The sequence below is a fragment of the Seriola lalandi genome, unplaced genomic scaffold (genome assembly GCF_002814215.2).
Source record: "Seriola lalandi dorsalis isolate HSWRI2012SDOR001 ecotype SW California unplaced genomic scaffold, Sedor1 jcf7180002049662, whole genome shotgun sequence".
NCBI lineage: Eukaryota > Metazoa > Chordata > Actinopteri > Carangiformes > Carangidae > Seriola > Seriola lalandi.
Window position 1 is genome coordinate 55011 of NW_019520215.1, and position 21887 is coordinate 76897.

Here is a 21887-nt window from a genome sequence, read left to right on the forward strand (position 1 = left end):
TTCACCTTTGAAATAAAGATAAGAGAATTAACAGAAAAAAGGAAGGAAAGAAGCCTGTCCAGGGTGTACCCCCGCCTCTCGCCCAGTGTCAGATGGGATTGGCTCCAACCAATTTCCCGATGGGTAAGTGGTCTCAGATTTTTGGACCCATGCACGCATCCAAAACCTTTGATGCCACTGCAGTAACTTGTTTTGATTGTTGTGTGGTGTTCAGTACTTTTCTCGTGCAGACTTGCAAAGCAGAACTACAGAACACCTTGAGTGGCACAGAGTGAAGTTCAACATCTGCTTCAAGCGAAAAAACTAAAACAAAAAACTAAGTAAAAATTATTTTTTATTTTTCTGTTTTTATAGTAATTTATTCAAGAACACGTATGAGACATGTGAAAAAAGATAAAGAGGAGTAGACAAATACGTCTTTCCCGTCGGAATAAACCAGACTTTAAGGTCATCTGAAGAAAACATAAAATTCTCTGAGTCACGTATTTTAATGTCTTGCTCATAGTTTGTTTGTAATGTATCATTGCCCTTGACAGACAATCAAGTCTGGAGGATAAAGGCTTTCAAATAACAGGAAAAGTTGAGAGAGGACACTTTGCTTTTGACAAAATATTGCATTTGACGTATGAAAGTGCACATAGAGCAAATTCATGCCCCTTCTTTTATTCAGTTTGCCCTTCATATTTGTGTCTAATTAGTATCTGATTTAATAAAGCAGAAACTTCTTCCATGATAAGCAACAACATACCACCTGATAACACATTCTGCAAGTGGAGGTCACATCATCAAAATCAAAACGCAGTGATCCTGAAATAGAAATCCTCATTAAATGAAATAACACTGAAAACACTATGACTGAACTTACGGAAAGTTGTTTGCAAATGGCATCCGCTTCTCATGAAACTACTAATTATCTTTTAAACTAATGAAACAGGACTCATTAATTAAATGAACTCGTGACACGAGAAAGAGCTGGGTTGCAATCAAGATCAGCGAACATCACACTTATGTTTAAATGAACAGTCACATCTTCTCTGTTTAAAATAACAAAATATGGTGTTCATTTAATATCAGATTACCTCCTATTATCTGCGCAGTCTTTCTTAATTAAATAGAAATAACAGAGAGAGGCAGTGACTGGAAGCAAGCTGCAGTTCAGGTGACAGGAGAAATGTGATCGCCGATGTGCCCGCATGACGAGTAACACACGGGATAGTGACACACTTTAATGATACCTATAGGCAGGTTCTTCTATATAAACTGACAAAGCCTCAGTGGAAAAAGCCACTGCAGGTACAACAAACACAAACCAACAAAACTGTCTCTTTCTTCTTCCAGCGAAGTCCGAGCTCTGGCTCAGCTGCAGTCCAGCCGCCCTGAGGCTGCTATTCCATGACTTCTGCAGGGCAAATGCTTGCTGACGTGGGGGCTTGACCCCGTGTCCCAACTAAGGCGCAGGGGGTCATTACCACCTAGCTCACTCACTGCTCAAATGACCTGACCAGTCCTGGTTTATTATCATTCAGTTTTGATTGGTGTTTAAGACCTAAGAAATATGTTCAGACAGGACATAGATTCTTGGAAGCAATACTGTATGTGCAGGAATCCAAATGATTCCCTTGCACCTTATTAAACACCTGATTATTGCTCATTTAGTATTTAATATTTCAGAGAATTACTTAAAATTTGAAGTCATGTTTTAAGTCCCCTGCAAAGCCCTGTCACATTTGTTTTTTGTTTCAGATTACTCCAAGAAAAGTTGGATTAAGTTTTGCTGTAGTTTTGTTGTAGATGCTTGAATCCAACTTGGATTCAAGCATCTACAACAAAGTCCAGTCGCCCTCAATTCAACTTTTCTCGGATAACTTCACAGATTATTCCCTCATCAATTCTTTCACAGTCATGTCATTAGCTGCGCAGAGCCCCTGCAGAGCTCTGCAAAATGACATACTCATGTTTTCTTCCCTCTTTAAGCAGCTGTGCATTTAATCAATCTGAACAACACTTTTCATCACTGTCAATAAGATGATATTAATCATTGTGGGAGACAGGGCTGCAGTCATGCACTTCTCTATGGTACAATTAGACTGCCTCCTAAACCAAATGTGTCTGTTGATGTACCACCTACTGCCGCAGCAGTCAATTTCCCTCAGCATGTAACCCTGACAGATCCAGCTCTCACGGCATCCTCTCTGACAAATCTCTCCAATTCAATGTGTGCTTTTTTTCTTGCCTTTTTTCCCATTTGGACACCTCCAGTCCCTTGACTGGGTGACACGATGATATATGACTGTGAGACAATAGAAAATCAGAGGTAAACTGTCAGAGATTTTACTGTTTATACCGAGGTGGTTATCCTGTCTTTCATGTCTGTGGTTTGTATGAAAGAATGTTGGAAATCAGTGAGCAGGGGACTGTTTCATTAAATTTGCCACATGAGATCATTTTCTTTCCCATTCATTTAGACATGTTTTGCCAAAACAAACACAACCCACGCACGAGCAGAAGAGACATGTAGGGATGAGCCCTGTAGGGCACCACAAATCTGCAATTTGCGACCAACAATTATTTGAGAAACGTGACGCTTCCACCATTTGTGGTCAGTGCTCACTTTTGTGAAATCAGCCCCAGGTCTTTTAGGGCTGGATTGGATTTGCAGGATTGTTGCATTTGATCTCAGGTATTTTACTTAAGTTGGTTATTTGATTTAAATAACAGTCTCAATTTAATATCCAAGAGATATTCTATATTACAATATCACTGCTTTCAAATTACAATGGCGTGAAGTCTAAAAACATGTTGTATGCATTTCCTTCCCAAACAAAACATTTGTCCAATTTTCTTAAAAGATGCCTTTGTGTACACCCATGTTAACTTGCTAGCACTGCTCTTCTTCTTAACAGCCTTTGTTATATCTCTCCTTTGTGGTTTGAATTAACTTATTTTGAGTCACTTTGGACAAAAGCTTCTGCCAAATCAATGTGATGTCGTGTCTGTTGGCAATTTACTGCATTTCTTGGTGCATTACTGCCACCTCCGGATCAGGGGAATAGCATGAAACAATTAGCTGGAATGCGTTTCATGTCACCTGTGTGCGCGCATACTTGTGAGTGACACATGTTGGTAATAATGGTCAAATGGTCAAAAAAGCCACAGGACACCTTCAATTAAAATGTGGTTTGAAGCTCATAAAATCTGGACTGTGACCTATGACTTTTATTCTTTTAATTTTTTAATTTCTAAATTAAAAATCAAGTTTCTGTTCATAATGCACACAGCTACTCTCTTCCAATGATTTGTAAACTTCTTCTACAAGATTCAGCTCATTAGCATAGGTCCAGTATGTAAGCATACACACACACACACACACACACACACACACACACACACACACACACACACACACAGTTGTACACTATGAGTAGCACATGCTACAAAACACACAGTCATTTCTTTTTTTTATGTCCACACAGGACCATTACTTCACCAAGGACATCACGGCGCACACACACTACTGCCTTTGACTGTCTCACACACACATAATTGAGGCGTGGAGTGGGTATTACAGGGTCTGAGTTATTCCCGGTCTGTGCTACAGTATCTGGAAGCGATGGATAATTCATCTCTGTGACCTGGTCGCTGTAATCCTTTAATATAATCAGGTGTGGAGAAGGAAACGTAGCTACAAATTCATATGAACAAATACAGAGAGAAAGAGAGTAGGGCCTATAAATAGTCCTCACAGAGCATCAAGTAGGCCTACATCTCTCCTCACCTCATTAGAGTTTATGATATTTATAGTACGGTATGGTGCTTACAATGTATTCTAGTATATTAATAGTATTAATAGAGCTTTGAGATGGGAGGTGTCACTGTCTGACTAAGGAACTGACCTACACAAACTCTTTTAAATGACTTTGTTTCAACGTGGACAGAACAAACGCCGCGTCTCCGCAACAGAGCTGCTTGCTCAAGTCAAGAACAGAAATCGTTTTTAAGTAAAAAGCCAAAGGTCATGTGCACGAGGACAGATACAGAAGCAGTGTTTGTGTGTGTGTGTGTATGTGTGTGTGTGTGTGTGTGTGTGTGTGTGTGTGTGTGTGTGTGTGTGAGAGAGTGAGAGAGAGAGTTTGATGCAGGATATGAAAGTGTTTGGTTGTGTGTGGTGTGAACAATTTTGATTACATGTGATGCTGAGATGCAGGGTTTTGTTGTTTGCCGACAGAAAAGAGGACAGTGAAGAAGAAGTGCAGTCATTTTCCTATTGTTCAGGCAGGAAACGCTTGTGCGGTCACAAGTCGTTTTAATGCGTAAGCAACATTTTTTAAATAATTAGCTCAGTTAATGTCGACACGAGAAAAGTTTGTGACACATTTTGTCCTACCAACTTCACTGTAACCTCTCGTCAGGCGAGACTCACAGGTCAAAGGTCACTGTTTAACTTTGTAACCTCAATAGAAACAACTGCATTTTGTATTTGTAATTTTTCATCTGTTTTGTACAATTGTACAAGTTTTGTACACACACACACACACACACACACACACACATACACACACACACACAATGAGTTCTGTGACTATGGTGTCACCACAGCAACATTTCTCAAAAGAAGAGCGTTAAAAAAAAAAACGTGACCTCCTCTGTCTCACAATACCTCCCTGTTTATCCCTAACCAACAGCTGCTGAGCCCCTTCAGCTTCAGCCTCACTGACAGGAAATGAGTCACTGGGAGACATTTAACCCCACGACCTCAGTGACTCTCAGGGTCATGAAGTAGCACAGTCCACTATAGTGTTTACATTGTTCTTTACTACCTAGAGGATGAGGTCAGAGCTGTGGCCGACCTCCTGGACTTTTCGAGGAATGTGAAGCAGCAGTGGAGAAGAAAGAGAGTTTGAAAAGTGAAAACGGTGAGCGAGGTAGGCTACCAATAAAAAAAAGAGTTTTGAGATGCCATCATGCAAGTCCATTAATGAATGCCAATTAAGGATGAAGCTTTCCCTTGCCTCCCGGGCGCTTTTAGCTTGACAAGAAAACATGAAGACTTTTGTTTTCAACTCATGGACAAAAGAGAGGGAGCAGAGCAGAAAATGTTACACTTCATGCACACAATGCAACAGATAAAGAAAACAAAAAGGCGTGGAGCTACTGAGGCTGCAAGCTCGGAAATCTTCCTTCCTTTCACTTTTAGATGAGCAAACACTTCAAGAATTAGAATCATCTCATCCCTGGAATAATAGTATCTCTGGGGAACTGTCTCAACAGATGTTTCTTAACTAGCCTACCAAAGGTATTTTCCCCAAATCAGGTGTTGGAGAGGGGGAGGTCAAGATGATCAAGGTTGTTTTATATTTGGGCCAGTATTACAGTGGCTGAGAGTGCAATGCAATGCAACTAAGAAAGACAGGGAGCAAAAGGAAACCATCAATTTAACGACATGTGCAGCATTTAAAAAAAAATAAAAATAAAAATGCTGCAGTGTACAGATGCAGCCAAACACAGACACACAGAGCGAGAACAGAAAAGAGACCAAATACAAATGATGCAAGTTGCGAAGAACAGAGAAACAAATTAGTTATGAGTTTTTAGTTGTGAACATTGTGATTGCATGATTCAGATACCGTGTACCATCCTCTCAAGTGGTTGTCTAGTGATCAACAAAAGGTAAACACTAGATTCAAGAAAATATCTGCAATAATGTCTGAATCATGCAATGATGTCGCAGAGTGTTAAAAGTAAAGAACACATTCTACCAAGCGTCTACTTGTTTTTTGTTTTACTTGGCAATGTCGAAGCAATGTGTCAAATTGTTGAATAGGTTTTCTTGATCTGATTGTGTCTTTGTTGTTTTCCATATTTACAGGTACTAATTATTTCAGCTTTCAAAAAAAAAAAAGAAAGAAAGAAACTAGTTGCTGACGTCCATGTCCTAAACTCTGTTTCTTTGTTCACAAGATGACACGGACATCGAGGGTTTAATTATGGAGGGTGTAAAGCCCCTTGATGCATATTTATGATTTGGCACAGTGGGCTGTACCAATAAAACTGAATTGACCTTATTTTATTTGACATTTGCATCTTCACTAGTGACACAAGAGAATCTTGTTAGTGTGACGCAGGTGGTGCGATCTCTAAATGCAGATAAAGATCAGACAGAAAGCCCCACAATGCCTTTTTGCCTGATTAAGAAACAGCTCTGACTACACAGAGAGCAAATATTTTTTTTCTTTTCTTTTCAGTTCTGTCAAAAAAAAAAAATAAAGATCTGTCATCTACATGACGTGAACCGATAAACACATATCACACAGATGTAAATGTCTCCCATCAAGCAATCTTCTTCTTCTCATGTTGCGCTGCACCAAGGAGATTTCTCTTAACCAAATTTTTTTATCAGAACATCCATGGCTGTTTAGAGTCGGCGGAGAGATGCTATCATTATTCAAAGCAGTTGTAGCGGCTTCACATGTTATATCACCAGCTTATTCAGAGAGAGATGCTTTACTCAAAGTATTACACTGGGATGATCTAGGATCCAAGGAATGAAAGCTTGCTTAAGTGTGTTTGACTGAGAAGCTCCTGAAAACAGTCCAATGGTGTATTCTGAGTGTAAACACAATTTACTGAAGAAATGAAGGATTTAGTCTCATTTGTGCAAACAGATAAGATCAAAGAGGGAGAATATAGGGGACGAGAAAAGAGAGGGAGGATGGGGGGGGGACAGGCAGCCTGAATGACACCTTTAATTGAACAGAAAATTGAGGCTAGATTGCCATGCAGGCGGTAAAAGAGTGAGAATTAATCCATGGCCAGAAATCATCCGTCTACTCTGATGCAATTCCCTCACCTTTCCTGTCATCTCCTTAAACTAAACATGACCTCTCTCCCTCCCTCTCTCTGCTAGTGTGTATGTCTCTATCCATGAGTGTGTTCAGCCATGTTAAAACATCAAAATCATTATTACTATTAAGAATTAATATAAATAAATCTAATCTAAAAAAAAAAAAAAAGACTTTATTGGATGGAATTAGAATAAGGATCAATTTTGATTGGGCATTTGTGTTAATAAGGGTAAAAAAAAAATAGTTTCAGTGTAAAGAGAGACTTGCCGTGAGTCAAGAACAGAACCTTTACAACACACAGTTGAAAGGCAGTAAACCAAAGAAGCTGTATAGTGTGGAAAAGAACCTCATGTATCAAGAGGTGCACTCAGGTCAACAGGCAAGACCACTGAAATTGAATCAGAGTCAGTCGTGAGAAGAAGATCATTGACCAGTGATATGTTTTTGGTTTTTTTTGGTGACCGTGACCAAAGCCTCACCTTAGACAGGTCAAACCAACCGACTGAAGATAAATAAAAATATAGAGAAAAGGTCTGGACTCAGGAAGAGTCAGCAGTAGGAGTGATGCATTTGCAGTTAAATTAACAGACGGATCAGAAAAAGTGTACGAAGAGTTCAAAATCTCACTCTGGAGAAACACACTCCAGACACATTACTTCACAGGACAAAAGACGGGAACTTAAATCTCCATCCACCGGTTTCCATGTGCATTTTCAATTTGAGCATAAAAAACTAAGTGGAAAAGCTGCAGATGTTCGGAAAAAGTCAAATTATTATGAAAGAGAACTTTTCCTTACATGGAAAAGTTGTATTGATTAAAATGCAACATGCAAAATGCAACAAATGAAACATGGAGCAATGAGGAGACTGTAATACTCTTCAATATAATCTTATTATATTATGGTGCTCTTTTAAATCACTGTGCACTCTTCTTCTGCAGTTATTCAATGGCACCCAACTGCAGAATTAGCATCATGAGCTGTTTACCTGAGACGTCCAACTCCTAACATTTGCATAGTTGGAAACATTTTGATGGAAACTTTGGCTAGTGACGCCTGACGAGCCTCTAGTTAACGTAGTCCAACGTCAACACATGCTGCTTCTAAACAATAACCAAGGTCTTGTCAGCAGATACAACTTTTCAAGGCAAGCTATGTCACTTGAAAGATTTGTGATAATATTTACAAAATGTTGGCAGTTCTGTCCCTTTGTTGGTAACCAATGTTATCAACTAGGTAGCCTTGGCCAGTGTTGTGCATGAACGCACAAAATGAGTGCTGTCTGTTCAACACTGTGCAAGTAATGAATGTGAGCAAAGGTGGGGGTAATGCACCAAAAAGCTGCCAACCGCAAAAAAAACAAAAAACATCAGAATAAGAAGAGCTGCATTTTATGGGCGCCACCCAGGAATTTACAGCACCCAGCATGCATCTGGTGTCTAGTACTGGCTATTCAAACAATGCAGCTTACTGGTCTTGCTGGAGCCAGTTCACATGAACATTTGAAGTCCAGATTCAAACAGAAAAAAATCTCACATATTTATGCAAACTGTGCCCGCTGGTTCTGAAAAAACAAATCCAAACATCAGCCGCATCTGCAGCGAATTTGAAGCAATGCATCCAACCAGTCTTTTGAAATATCTCCAAGCAAATGATGATCACAAGAAATCATTAAGAAAAGATCATTAAGAATATGTTGAGTGGAAGTAGTTCAAAATTGTTCTCTTCACTTTCTTTTACCAGAGGCATTTTTTTTTTTTTTGCAAGAGGACTTCTTTAACTGCAATCAGCAGTGATGAATGTCAATAAAATGCAGCTGACTCCAGTTTAAAACACTCAGTTCTTCTCTGGGTATTATTCAGTAAACATCATAAAAACCTAACACAATGAGCCTTGTGTTATTGAATGGACCTACATCCACACCACAGCTTATACACCTAATTATCTGGCCAAGTTGATATATTTAGCATTACTTCTGCATATATTATACAACATTTCCAGGAAATCCACAATAGAATTCTTCATGGTGTTGCATCTGCTCAACAGATATGTGACAATGCCCAACAAGTAGGCGTCAGAAAGAATGCAGTATGTATAAGCTCTTATATCCCTTTGAGTGGACACCAAAGAGTAAATAATCAACAGATTAGAAGGATTGAACTCTTTTTTTTAAGCTTCCTGTTGACCAAGATTATCTGTGTTCTTTTCATTTTTTTGCAAAAGGTAGCACTAGCCACATCTCAAACTGGTCCCAATCCAAACTGGAAATAAATCGCTGGATTTGTTTTTGTTTCACTGATTTATTTTCCGAGGGGAATTTATTTTCAGTTAGAATGGGTTATAATTTGACTGTTTTTCTCACATTGTATGCAGTGAACAGGAAAGACAGATGACGGGGAAAAGCATGGCATACAATAAAAGTCATCAGTTAGATTCCAGCCCACTATTTTACAAGCAGATGGCACACACGCCACCCTGCTGAAACACTCAATCACTTCGCCTCAGGAAGTATTTTGCTCTGCTGCAGATACAATGTGCATATAATGGGACACAAGCCTGACTTGATGAAAGGATACAGCGCATTCAGATGGTTGTGCTTCTCCTGACGCCCAGTTTCTATTCAGGCTGAGGTGTGAATGTCATTTCCTCGACACTTGGGAGTCAAATCTGTCCTAATTTGCATGTTTGTGTGCATGAGAGCGTGACAACGAGGATTAAAATGTGACTGTAAGTGAATCATTTAATCCCTGTTTTAGGAACAGCTGGTTGTACAGAGAGCTGAGACTCCTGTCTGTTCCTGGAGGCAGCGAGGAAGGAAGGTGGAGAGACAGAGGTGTTAAGGGAGGCAGGCAGAGAAACAGAAAAGAGGACAGAATACAAAGTGGAAATGGAGTAGAGAGAAAAAGAAACAGCGGGGGATGAAAGAGAGAAGCGAAACGGTTAATGCTCAGAGGAAAACGTCATGCAGAAAGTCAGAGACAGACAGAATGGAGATGAGGAAGGAAGAGAGGGAAGGTAAGGAGAGGTTACTGGGAGAAATCAGGTTGAAGCTGGACTTTGTGGAACATATTTTTCATGCACTGCAATAAGCAGAGGCCACATTAATCATGCACGATAAGTGCAGGTTTTTGTGTTTATGAGGGGCCACGCTAACCACTTTGTTGAGCCTGCTAATCGCTGGTTCACCAGAAGATTTTGTTTGCCGCCAGCAACTCCCCTCCATCTTTATGCCTTTATTTGACAGGGAAAGTGGAGAGAGAGACGGGAAATACGGGAGAGAGAGTGGGGGTAAAACATGCAGTTAAGGATCCGCCCGGCAGAACTCACCTCCATCTACGAGAGGCCAACAAGATGTATTAGTGGCATCTCTGTGTATAATCAAGTCTTACATTTCTACAACTAACATTTCAGTTGGAAATGAGATTAATGGCAGCCCTGGATTAAAGGTTACGTAAGTTAACCTGTGCATCATTGCAGGAGACAGGGGATATGTCCGGGCTAATGACTCAAAGCCACAGGAGCAAGAGTAAAACCAAGTGCAAGAAAGGCGTGCACACACATACACTCACAGAAACACAGACACACGTAACAACCATGTGTATTCTGCATGTGAACAAACATCGTTTTCTTCCCACTTCCAAAAATCCATCTATTACAGACAAAAAGTGTGTCCACCATCAAACCTTTTATACGTTATGTCACTACTTGGGACCGAATGTGGAAAGAGGACTGAAGACATGTCAGCAAGAGATTAAAGATAAACAAACTGATGGAGCCAATTAGGACAACCCCCTGAAACTGTGGCTTAATTTAACAGGCATAAATTTCAGTGGCTCCACTCAGGGAAAAAGCCCCCAAACCTTCTTTGAAGTTCCCCTCTCTGTGGGCGGTAATGTGGCATGGCACCCAGCCAAAGCCCACAGACACAAGGAGTGAATAAAGCTCGCCCAGTGTCTCTTGATAGTGAGGATAAAGGAGGAGGCTGTAAAGTTTCACAGAAATGCATACACAAACAGATACACACACACACACACACACACACATGTGCAAGCTCTTAACTTATCACAAAGTCAATCTTTATTTGTTAGCTTACAATCTGTGTCTGTTCAGAATCAACAGTCTGAATCCAAGGACAACGTTCTCAAGTTTTCTCAAAATTTTATGTGAACAAATGTGTCCGTCTTAATTATCTGAGAGGGATTACATATATATTTTTTCTTTTTTTTTTGGCAGTATGCTGAAAATGAATTGTAAATGTATAGATTTACAACCGAGTGAAACTTGTTGTTTTCCCTTTTTTCAGAAATCACAAAAGTCGTTCGTAATAACATAACTGTTTCTCTGTCAATCACTGAGTTAATCAATATCACATGTAGATTGTTTTTAATCTCTGTGACCTTTAAGGAAATGGAAAATGTCAATCAAATCCACCCTATGGTGACCAGGGACAGTATATGTCATAAAATGGTATTATGTCATTCTATTAATGTGCATGTTGCCTGGAGCTAAGACTGCAAAACATATTTCATGAAGGTATTAGAGATGGTTTCTATCTTTGTAACTTCCTCTCAGAGTACAGAGCTGTACATACTGCACATCAACACGTATTTATGGACTGTCCTTGTATGATGTTCACATGAAAGCCATGAAATAGCTGCCATGTGCTGCTATAGTGATCCCTCCAAAGACGACAATGTCTCTCCAGTGTTAGCAGAGGAATGTGGGCAACTGGCGTGTCCACAGTATGTATGCACATGCAGAAACACACGCACATGCATGTTTGACTCTATTTTTAAACTAAAACCTAAAAGAGCACGGCCCTGTTCTTAACATTAACCCAAGTGCGATATTGAGCCTGTAGTCTAGATTGCAGTTCGCACAGTCATATAAACTACAATCATGAGTTCCACTTGAAATTCTGCAGACTTACTTGCTCATTATATTCACTTGATAAGAAGTTGAGTATCAACACTGGACTAAAAAAAAAAAAAAAAAAAAAAAAAGTGGGCCTAATTGCCAGTGATAGTTGGATGGAGTAGCTTATCTCCGCCACCCACTCAATCTCTCTTGGTCTTCCTCCCCCTCCTGTCTAATTCTCTTCATTTCGCTTGGACCTTCAGAGAAATGGGATCATGAACACACAACCGTCTTGAAGTTGACTCCAAAGATGATAAGCAATCATCCTCATCCATTCCCTTTCTTTTTTTTTTCTTTTTCCTTTTTTTTTTTTCATCATTCGCTCCGCTGTGACTTGTTAAGAAATGACAAATGCTAATGAGAGACAAACTATGAGATCACCAGTGTGGCAGTGACACACACACACACACACACGCAATCATGCATACACACAATTCATAGTGACACACGAACAGAGTGAAACTGACTTGTGTGCGCGCACACACACACACACGCACGCAAACCACATTTATTATAATTCTGCCAATTTCTGCAAGCAATTTCAGAGTAGCTTTGTTGTTGCTTTCGGGTTTCTTGATCGTGCTATTAAAGCCGTCTATTGGCAGTTCAGTTGGCAGGCCTATAGATTATTTTAGGCCTCAGAATGCGAGCCAGCACAACACCAGAAACCACTGTAATTACAAGATTCAGTCGGTCCTTTGAATAGCAATGGCAACTCAAACCTTGATCTGGTCTAAGACAACGAGGAGGGGCAGCGCTCCTCGGGTTAAAATAGAACTGTCCACATGGAGTTGATTTGAGGTTTTCTATATGGGGAGGCCTGGGGTGGGCCTGCACAAGTAATGAAGTCGGTTCAAGCCAACGGAAAAAGACTATGGCATGCGGCTCTGTTGTGGAAAACGGCACTCGCTTGGCCACGATATTAAATCCATCACTAATGTAAAATTAAACAAAAATAGACGGGGTAGAACTACTCTGTTGTCCTTTTAGATATCCATACTTTTCTCTTACAATGAAAAGAAGCTAAATTGATAATTATGCAGAGTTCTTGAGAAACAGTAGCACTGTTCCACAAATCAGTTAAATCATTATTACGGAAAGTCACACAGCAAAGAAAGAATTAATTAGTTTGCATATTAGTCACAAATGCATGTGCAATATATGAACAAATTTCCCCAGAGCACCAGTTTAACCAGATTCAGACAAGGATTCAGCACTCTGATCATAGACAAGACCAGAAACAGACACAGATCTAAATCCACAACACTCTAATTAAAATGGTTTATTAACCACAAAGCTTTTCTGTCTATTATATCAACTTTAAGTCACGTGTTCATGCAAATTTACCTGGTGTTGTCACCGACTGAAAAGTGTTGCAGCTGCCACACATCAGTCCCACACCACCATGCTACAGTGGCACCCAATAAAGTGTAAGGGCTCTCAGGATCCTTGTTGAGTTAGCCTGTGAGGATATTATAAACTCCGACAATCCACTCAGAAACTTGCAAGTCCCTGGAGAACTTTTACACTTGACAAAGCTGTGATGACAGATTTGATAGGTGCGGATTGAAGGGACCGGTTGGTTTCCACAGTATCGCCTTCTTCCCGAGAAGCTGAGAACGTGCAATGTATTATGTGCTGAACTATCTCTTGTGTGTCAATCATTACACAACAATATATTCTATCCTGCTGTGTAGTCATCTCCTGCTTGATGTTGCTGAAAAAAAAAAAAAAAAGCCCCATGATACAGTGGCACAGACAGAAAGGTCACAACACTTAGTGGAAGTGGGACAGCGGTGCTAAATGTATTCGAGTGGTCCAGTGTGTGTGCAATGAGGAGAAATATGAGTTGGCTTATGAGCTTCTGCAGCTGCTGAGGACAATTAAGTAAAACTATCTCACAGGTATGACATCCAAAAGTGAAGCCTCTCCCTGAATCACACATCAAACTGTTCTAAAGTATCTTCCTTTTCATTCCACATGTGCTTCTTTTCCTCAACCCCCTGTGGCTGATTACTTATTTCAGTGCAACAATCCCTCCACCGTACTTTGCCTCGACTTTCTCTGCATCCACTTTTCTGTTTGAGCCCCCTCTACCCCCTGGGCCTCTGGGTGCAATCAGAAGAGCCATAATGTGCTAGTAGAAGAAAGCCTCCTATCTCGGGTTGGAAGAAGAAAATTGAAGAAGGCTGAGGGGACGGAATATGATACTGGTAAAAATGCGCACTCATGAGAGGCAAGAGAGCGCTAATGAGGGGTGGTGGTAGTGGAGCCGGGCAGGCTAGTTGCATGAGAACTCTGTATTATGGGGTCTAGCAAATGGAGGGAGGGTGGTGGAGGAAGGTGGAGGAGGGTGACGTCTACCGGCCCTCTTTTTTTTTTTCCCTCTTCTTTTCAGTGCACACAAGACCAGATGGTATTCTCATTGAAGAAATTATACAGCAAAATGAGAGTGGCAGGGTGTGGTTGTCTCATCAAGCAGACGACACTCACTCATTTGGTTTTATTCCTTACAAGACATAAAACATGACAGAAATTTAACTGTCCTCAGTGAAAAAGATTAAATGCTACACAGACATTCCTCAAGGTCACTTTCCACAAGATTAAATGGTAATTAAAGGACTTTTATCAGCAGCCGATCTGGTCAGCTCACTATCTTACAACAGCTGCTAAAGCAAATACAGTACTGCTCCGGAAGACAAATAGTCCCTTTAGGAGCTCAGCCAATCTATAGTAACACAGGAAACTGCCATCAGGAGTAAAATGATTCAATGAGCAGAAAACAGATCACACTGTAGCTGTTACGTAGCGGCTCCCTCAGATGCTTAAATTGCAAATTGGTGGGCTAGATAGCAGCAAAGCTTGAAAACTGGATGCCTCAGAGCTCTGGTTAAGTTTGCGGTTCAGTTAATTACAGTCACAGTGTACAGTATGGTTACAAAAGAGACAGATACATTCAGAGCTCAAGCTCCACTAAGAAAGAAGTGAAGCAGCACAGCGGTGCTGAAGTGTAATGGGACTGCAGAGCAGCAGGGCTGGAGATCAGGACACGGTTCTGTGGGTAGATGGCCGTTTTTCTGGATCAAGTCCCAAATGTATAGCGGCTATGAACACAACTGGGCCGAGGTGGGAGAACCTCATCAAACCCTCAACAACCAATTATCCACCTGCTCCCAACAGCTGAGAGCAATTTCATCAAGGCAGGAGAAGTCACATTTAAAAGTCAATCAGCCAGTCACAGGGGAGGAGGGTGCTCCTCTGTCTGTCTGCCTGTCCAGGTCCCACTGACATCCTACTGTAGATGCCTCCCACACCAAACCAACAAGCTGAGAAAATTCTGTGTCTGCCTTCGCTGAGACTGTTTATTATACTACATACTTTACACCTTTATTATACTCCAGCGTACGATCCCATTTTGCTCCAAGGCTGGAAGGAAGTTTATGATCAAAACACACTCACACTCTGCACTCTACTATTGAGTCTAAGGTAGAAACATCTAATTACAGCTTAAGGGATTAGTCCACTAATGACCAGTAATTATCACCTGCAGAATTTTGAAGATCGATATATAATTTGAGTCATTTTTCAAGCAAAAATAACAAACCTCCTGTGTGAGGATTTGTTTATTTTCTCTGTTTTATATCATTGTAAGTGGAATATTTTGGTGGTTTGGAACTGTTGATTGGACAAAACAAGATAACTGAAGACTTCACCTTTGGATCAGTTTGATGCATTTTTTTTTCATTATTTTCTGACATTTATTAGCCAAATCAACCAAGTGATTATTTGAAAAAATAATTAGCAGTTTAATCATCAATGAAAATAATTATTAGTAGCTGCCTCTAAACATCAAATGACATCCTTCTCAACTGTTTATAGGTCAAAAGATATCTGGACATCAAAAAGTAAAACCAGGCTAGGTGCAGGTGAAAAGGGAGCGTTATTAAGAGCAAAGCCAGAAAGCATTTGCAAATCTGTAATTTTTCGACCATGAACAAAGTAAAAAGAAATCCGCTACATTTAAACCTGCATTAAGCAATAATTGGATATTAACACAGGATCAAATGAGTTCCAATAATAAGGTTTGCTTGTGCTCCAAATCTCACTGAGAATAAGGATTCAGCTCTCTGCAGCTTTAAGCCGCTTTCAGCCCATTGTTTTGGTTTTGGTTTGTAGGTTCATAAAAAAATTAAAAAAACTGTGGGCAGCTGCTCCCAGCGCAGGAGCTCATACAGTTGAAACGGCGTGAAATGGTCGATAGCTGGAGTCAACACACAGCTGATGAGGAGAGTTGAACATCTAAGAAGCAGTAAGCCCAGATTTTTTTCTCAAGAGCGGGTCAACAAAACCAGAGATAAAGCAGCGATGAAACTAACACTAGAGATTGGATATGTGGTGAGAAACAGAATCCCAGTGATGCCCACGTTGCTCTGTTTCTGCTGCATGTGTAAGGTGCCGAGTGTTTGCTCACACACTCAAACACAGCCTGATAAGGGATGATATAGTATCAAGGCAGCTTTAAGGATTGCCTCACCAAACACCAGATGAGCCGCATCCATCCACCCAACATGTTCAATCTCCAGTGTAAAAACAAGATTAAAGCAACCGGTTTTAATGATGAGAGAATGCAACAACTGTATTTGGCAGGGATGTGTATGGATCTACAACTGTGGATCTGTAAGACAAGTAATGTGCTGCACACTCCACCAGCTCCCCCCCGGAGATGTGTCCTTTCCCCCTTGTCGACTTCTCCTAACCACTACCTGATGACATCTGTAGATGACTCAGTGCGTGCTCCTCTCTGTGCATCTTCACAATGACATGGGACTGTCCTCAGTAAATTGAGGGACAATTCATGTCTGCAGCCAAGTGCAACTAAGACCAAGGAGATGAGTGGTTGTCTCTAGGCAGCTCACATCAACACGGAGACAGTGGAGGTGGTCCAACAATAGAAATACCACAGCAATGTCTTCATCCTTGAGCCTCTTTACCATTAAAAGAGAAGAAGAGAAAACAGAACAAACAAGATGAGAGAAAGAGAGAAAGAGAGAGATGCAAGGACTCAGAAGTTGCATGAGCAGCAGCATGACGAGTGACTGTGGCTGACATCTCGGTAGTAAATGTGGAGGAAAAACTGCAAGCAAACGAGGGATTTATGTTGATACTAGAGCCATTAATGCAAACAATTCATTAGGCTGTCCTCTCTAGAGTAACTAATTAGCAGTTACTGTATTTCATCTGCAGGTCCTCTGCTCATTAAACTCTGAATATACTAAAGCCAAAACATACACTGAATCCAACCTATTGATGAATATATAATAGCTCCAGTTTGCTCAGATGCAGTTCACTGGATGGGTTAAGGCTGAGTTTAGTTTGTTTAAAACTACTAAAAAGAACCTGTACACAACAAAAAAAATAGGTGAATATTCACATAACTTATTGATTTGCTCCATATATTATAATTTCCTACTAGATTAAACTACAAAGAACAACCAAATTAACATCTTACATCCTTTGTGTGTTAATAACTTGTTCTAATTATCCAAAATGACCTGTTTAATTGGATCATGAGCATCTGCTGCTGCACCACCTCTCATTTCAAGCAACCCACTTATTGTTTAAACTTGGCATGTTGGAGCAGCCTTCCACAGGCATGATGGAGAGAAACTGATATAGCCAATAAGGTCTTATGGCTTGGTTTGTCACTGTGCTGGAAGTGAGCCTTGTTTGCCATTCATCAGTGCAGCATATATTCTATGTCAGCATGCTGTGGAGGAGGTCGATATTCCGCCAAGGCAAATACATTTACATTTATTTATTGCAAGCCATTACAGGGACCCTTATTCGTGCTTTGGAGAACAGGCTCCTATTTTATTTTCCATCACATGCAGCTTGCAAACCAGTCGAGCTCAGCGGTGCACTGGACTCTCTGCGAGGTGTTAAAATTCAAGTCAAGTATGGAGAGGACAGCGTTTGCCTCTGACACCAAAAAGTAGGGTAAACTGCGCTTTCTGATTGAGGGGTATGGTAGAGAGATACATCACTTATCACCAGTTGTGAAATCAAGTGGGAAAACTTCCCACCCACCACGTCCAAAAGTGATATTAAGTAGCCAAACTTACTACCCCCCATGTAGAAAAGGTAGAAAACTTACCACCCCCATGTCCAGCTGCTCGGTAGTCAGGGAAGGAGCCGCTCCAGTCACTGGTAAAAACCACAATATCTGCACCAACAGCAGCATCTCCGGAGAAATATTCCTCATCCACTTGAGAAGAACCAGAGAAACCATGATGCCCTATGACAGGCTGCTCCTGCAGGGCTCAGACACCGACCCCGACAGCCGCATCCACGGGATAAATCACACACTGACACGCCGGTAAAATTTTGCCCGAGTAAGTCTACCTCACTGTTGAGCGTAAACACATAAAACACATTAAAACCGGTGGCGGAAGAGACGGATTTACAAGTTTGTTTTCCACAAATCGGCACTTGTAACTATCGCATAAGTGCTCGCAAATTAGGAGAAACAATGTGTGTGTTCTTGCCCTTTATCAAGTCCGTCAGAGGTGATATCCCTGCAGCGAGCAGCGCGAGCTCCTCTCCTGTTCCAGCACTGGGAAATGAAAGCAGCTGCGTGCGGTTTTGTCCCGAGCAGCAGCGGCAGCGGCAGCAGCAGAGACCGCGCGTTGACGCACACACACTCAGTGGATGAGTACTTGGCCCGAAGGATTCAGGGAAGAGAAGGGAGGGCGTACGGAGGGAGGGAGGGAGAAGGGGAGAAGAGGAGGAGGAGGAGGAGGGGTCCAGCGCATTTTCAGCCCACTTGGACACTTTTGAATTGATGACGCGCTCCGTGCGTAATCTGAGAGTCTCAAGGGTTAAGACCAAAGGCATAAAGTACAATTTGTCGTTGCTCTTGTAACGTTATATGAGGAATTTGTCAGCGTTAAGTAGAAATGACTTGCCTTGGAGTGAATCCAGCTTTGAATGAGTAGCCTGGATTTTATTTTAACTTTAACATGTATCCTAACAAAAAAAAAGAAAAAGAGGAAATACAAGAAATGCATCTGGATGAATGAATCGTTTAATAAAACAAAAGGAAATGTTTAAGACTTGCTGCAGGCTACTTGTTTGCTTCTGTTCAGTGTAGACCCTAATCTCACAGTTAACCTGATCATGACCCTGATACTGATCACCACCACCACCATCATCATCATCATAAATTCCACTTCTCGTGTTTTTGTGGTTCTGGTGCCAGTGTGGTCCAAAGATGTGAGTCAGTTATTCATTGCCTGATTACAGACTTTAAGGGCCCTGGGGCAAAAATGAGATGTGACCCCCCCCCCCCCCCCCCCCCCCCAAAACCACAATCTTCTCTCTGTGCACTGTGCATGTATTCTCTGGCTTTAATGAAAACAAACAAATTAAAGAATATACATCATGTGAGCACAATATAAACAAGTTATTAAGACTAATCCGTCACACTATTATCCTGACGGTGATCCCCTCACCTTTCCTCTAGCTCCAACATGAGGTTGATACTTGTGGTTTTGAGTGAAATATCTATACTACTAATGAATGGATCGCAATAAAAATTTGGTTCACATATTTGTGAACCCCTCAGGCTGAAGTGTAATAACGTTGGTGATCCATCATCATCAAGTCAAACTTTCAATGTATCCCATACTTTGGCTTATGACTAAATACCATCTAAACCGATAACATTCCTTTGAATGTTCTTTGTGCCAGTTAGCATGTGTTAGATTTTAGCATGTTAACATGATAAACTCTGATGGTGAACATTTTACCTGTTTAACACTATTATGGGTGTCTGTGGCTCAATAGGTAGACTTTCACTAATCACAGCATTGGCATTGCAGTCCCCAGCTCCCTTTGTCCACATGGCAGTGTCCTTGAGAGAGAAACTGAATCCCAAATTGCTCCTGATGGCCAGGCCAACTCTTTGTGTGTGTGAATGGGTGAATGAGACACAAATTATAAAGTCCTTTTATCAATACAACCATTTACCATTTGTCAGCATCCTCACATAAGCTTTCTGTGTCTGCACACCGCTGTGCCAAAGCACAGCCTCACAGTACCACTAGCACGGCTGTAGACTCTTGTTGATGTGTCGCGAGAGTGTAGGGTTAGGGGAAGAATGTAGTAAGAGGGGCCAACAACGCCAGCTGGGGAATCACACCCCAGGGTATACCATTTCTAAGCCTTAGTTGTTTGTTAAATGGATATCAGGACACAGGCTCGATAACTGATGAGATGTGTTGTTGAATTCAACAAAATATTTTATTAGAAACAAAATATCAGACTGCAGGGACTGAAGCTGCTGAAAAGGAGAACTATATTAAAGGCAAATGAGAATCAAAACAAGCGTAAGGAATAAAACTATTTTATTCAATGCATAGATTTCTTAAAAGTAGAGTACAAGATCTTAAAATTACAAAAAAAAAGATTATCAATACTAAAATACCTAAAACCAGTCCAACATAAACTTAAGCAAAATAAGAAAAAAGAAAAGTGAGCTGAGGCCACTGGTGGAGAGGCAGACTACTGAGGAGTGCTACAACTCACTCATCTCAGGTGCAGCACAGCAGACCTCACCGCAAACAGGATGCAAAAATACATGTGTCCCAGTGCTCTTGCTCGCATGCATAAAGTGTGGGGGACCTCACCCAGGGTGGCTAGCCTCCCAGCCTGGCAGAGTTCAGCTACACTGCTAAAGAAAAGCTAATGAGAAAGCAATTACTCACAAGTAAATAAGCAACTAGACTACTAAACAACCAAAGAATTAACAAACAAATAAGGAACTTAACAACCCAGTCGACTAAACAAATGAAACAATTAAAGCAAAATAAACCAGGCAAAACAACAGCAGGTGAATCACCTCTGGTATGGGGCATAAATGGTCCACTATGGATGAGGAGGCACCGCTGCAGCTAATGCTACCAGCCACAATTGACAGGAACCAGCAAGAGACTAAAAGCAGCCAGCAGGTGCTCTTTATAACCTTGGCTGGGGGAGGAGTCATCGCAGGGCTTTGTTCACAGGCCCTACACTACCTGAAAGCGTTCAGCACTACATTGACATTGGGCCATTCTTCAAGACAGTGCCTCAAGATTATGTAATAACGTTGGATCCACGTTAAAGGGCCTTGTTATCACAAATTTAGAATTAATCAAATAGCCAGTAACCATACACACAACAAACTTTAGTCCTGTCTGGAATCCTGGAACAATTGCCTGCTTCGACACGTTCGACACAAGTGTTTTTCATATTCTCTGTGTCCCTCCTTATTCATTGTAAATTGCCCACACAGCAGTAAAATGGAGAAGAGACACAGCTGTAATATCAAAGAGGACAATCTGAAAGCACAATCATGTAAAATCTTCACGTGGCCAGTGGTAAATGAATTTAAAGCGATTGGATCCAGCTTGAGTTGTAATCAGCCCATATTCAGAGACATATTCAAATGTAAAGGCATTATTTTTACACCACAGAACATCACCACCACAAATATATATACCATAAAGCATTCATTATTAAATATCCCTATATGGAATTTTAAAACAGAACATTTTCACTATGGTTGAGGAGGTGGGTCTTTAATAATTGTCTGATATTCTGCCCTGGTCCGAGCTGAGACATGGTTTTAAGAGTCACGACTAGAAAGGATAGAGCAACAGCGATGTGAAGAGGTGATGGAAGAGGGAGCAAGTCATTTTTCAGTCTTGAAACTCTGACTTGCAGCCTCCAGTGAAGTGACTGTGTTGGTTGCTCTTTCACTGCATCACCAATGAGAAATCTCAACCTGAATCACAACAAAAGGTCATTCAATTATTTTTTATCCCCCCAAACCTCGGTTAATCACTATCATACATATATACTTTATCATCCTCCTGCCCTCTGAGAGCATGTAAAGATGTCAATCAAAACCATTTTAAGGAAAGAAAATATTACCACTACTACTACTAACGATGCCGTACTAATTATACAGACTTTCAATTGAAATATAGGCGGTGAGAATTCAAAGAGTTAAATTAGACCCAATTAAATGTACAAATCAGCAGAAGCTAGGTCACTGAAGTAGAAAAACTGCGTATGTCTCTGAAATGCA

General features: G+C 40.9%; 1 protein-coding gene across 1 annotated transcript in view; it reads right to left on the reverse strand.

Moving 5' to 3' along the window:
* The window catches only part of LOC111648857 (matrix metalloproteinase-17-like), a 62817-nt gene extending 44377 nt beyond the window's left edge, over positions 1 to 18440 (reverse strand). The window contains exon 1 of the mRNA XM_023398595.2: positions 17913 to 18440. Coding sequence (XP_023254363.1) covers positions 17913 to 18047 — 135 coding nt within the window. The 5' untranslated portion in view covers positions 18048 to 18440. The remainder of the gene's footprint in view (positions 1 to 17912) is intronic.
* Between the last annotated feature and the right edge of the window lie 3447 nt (positions 18441 to 21887).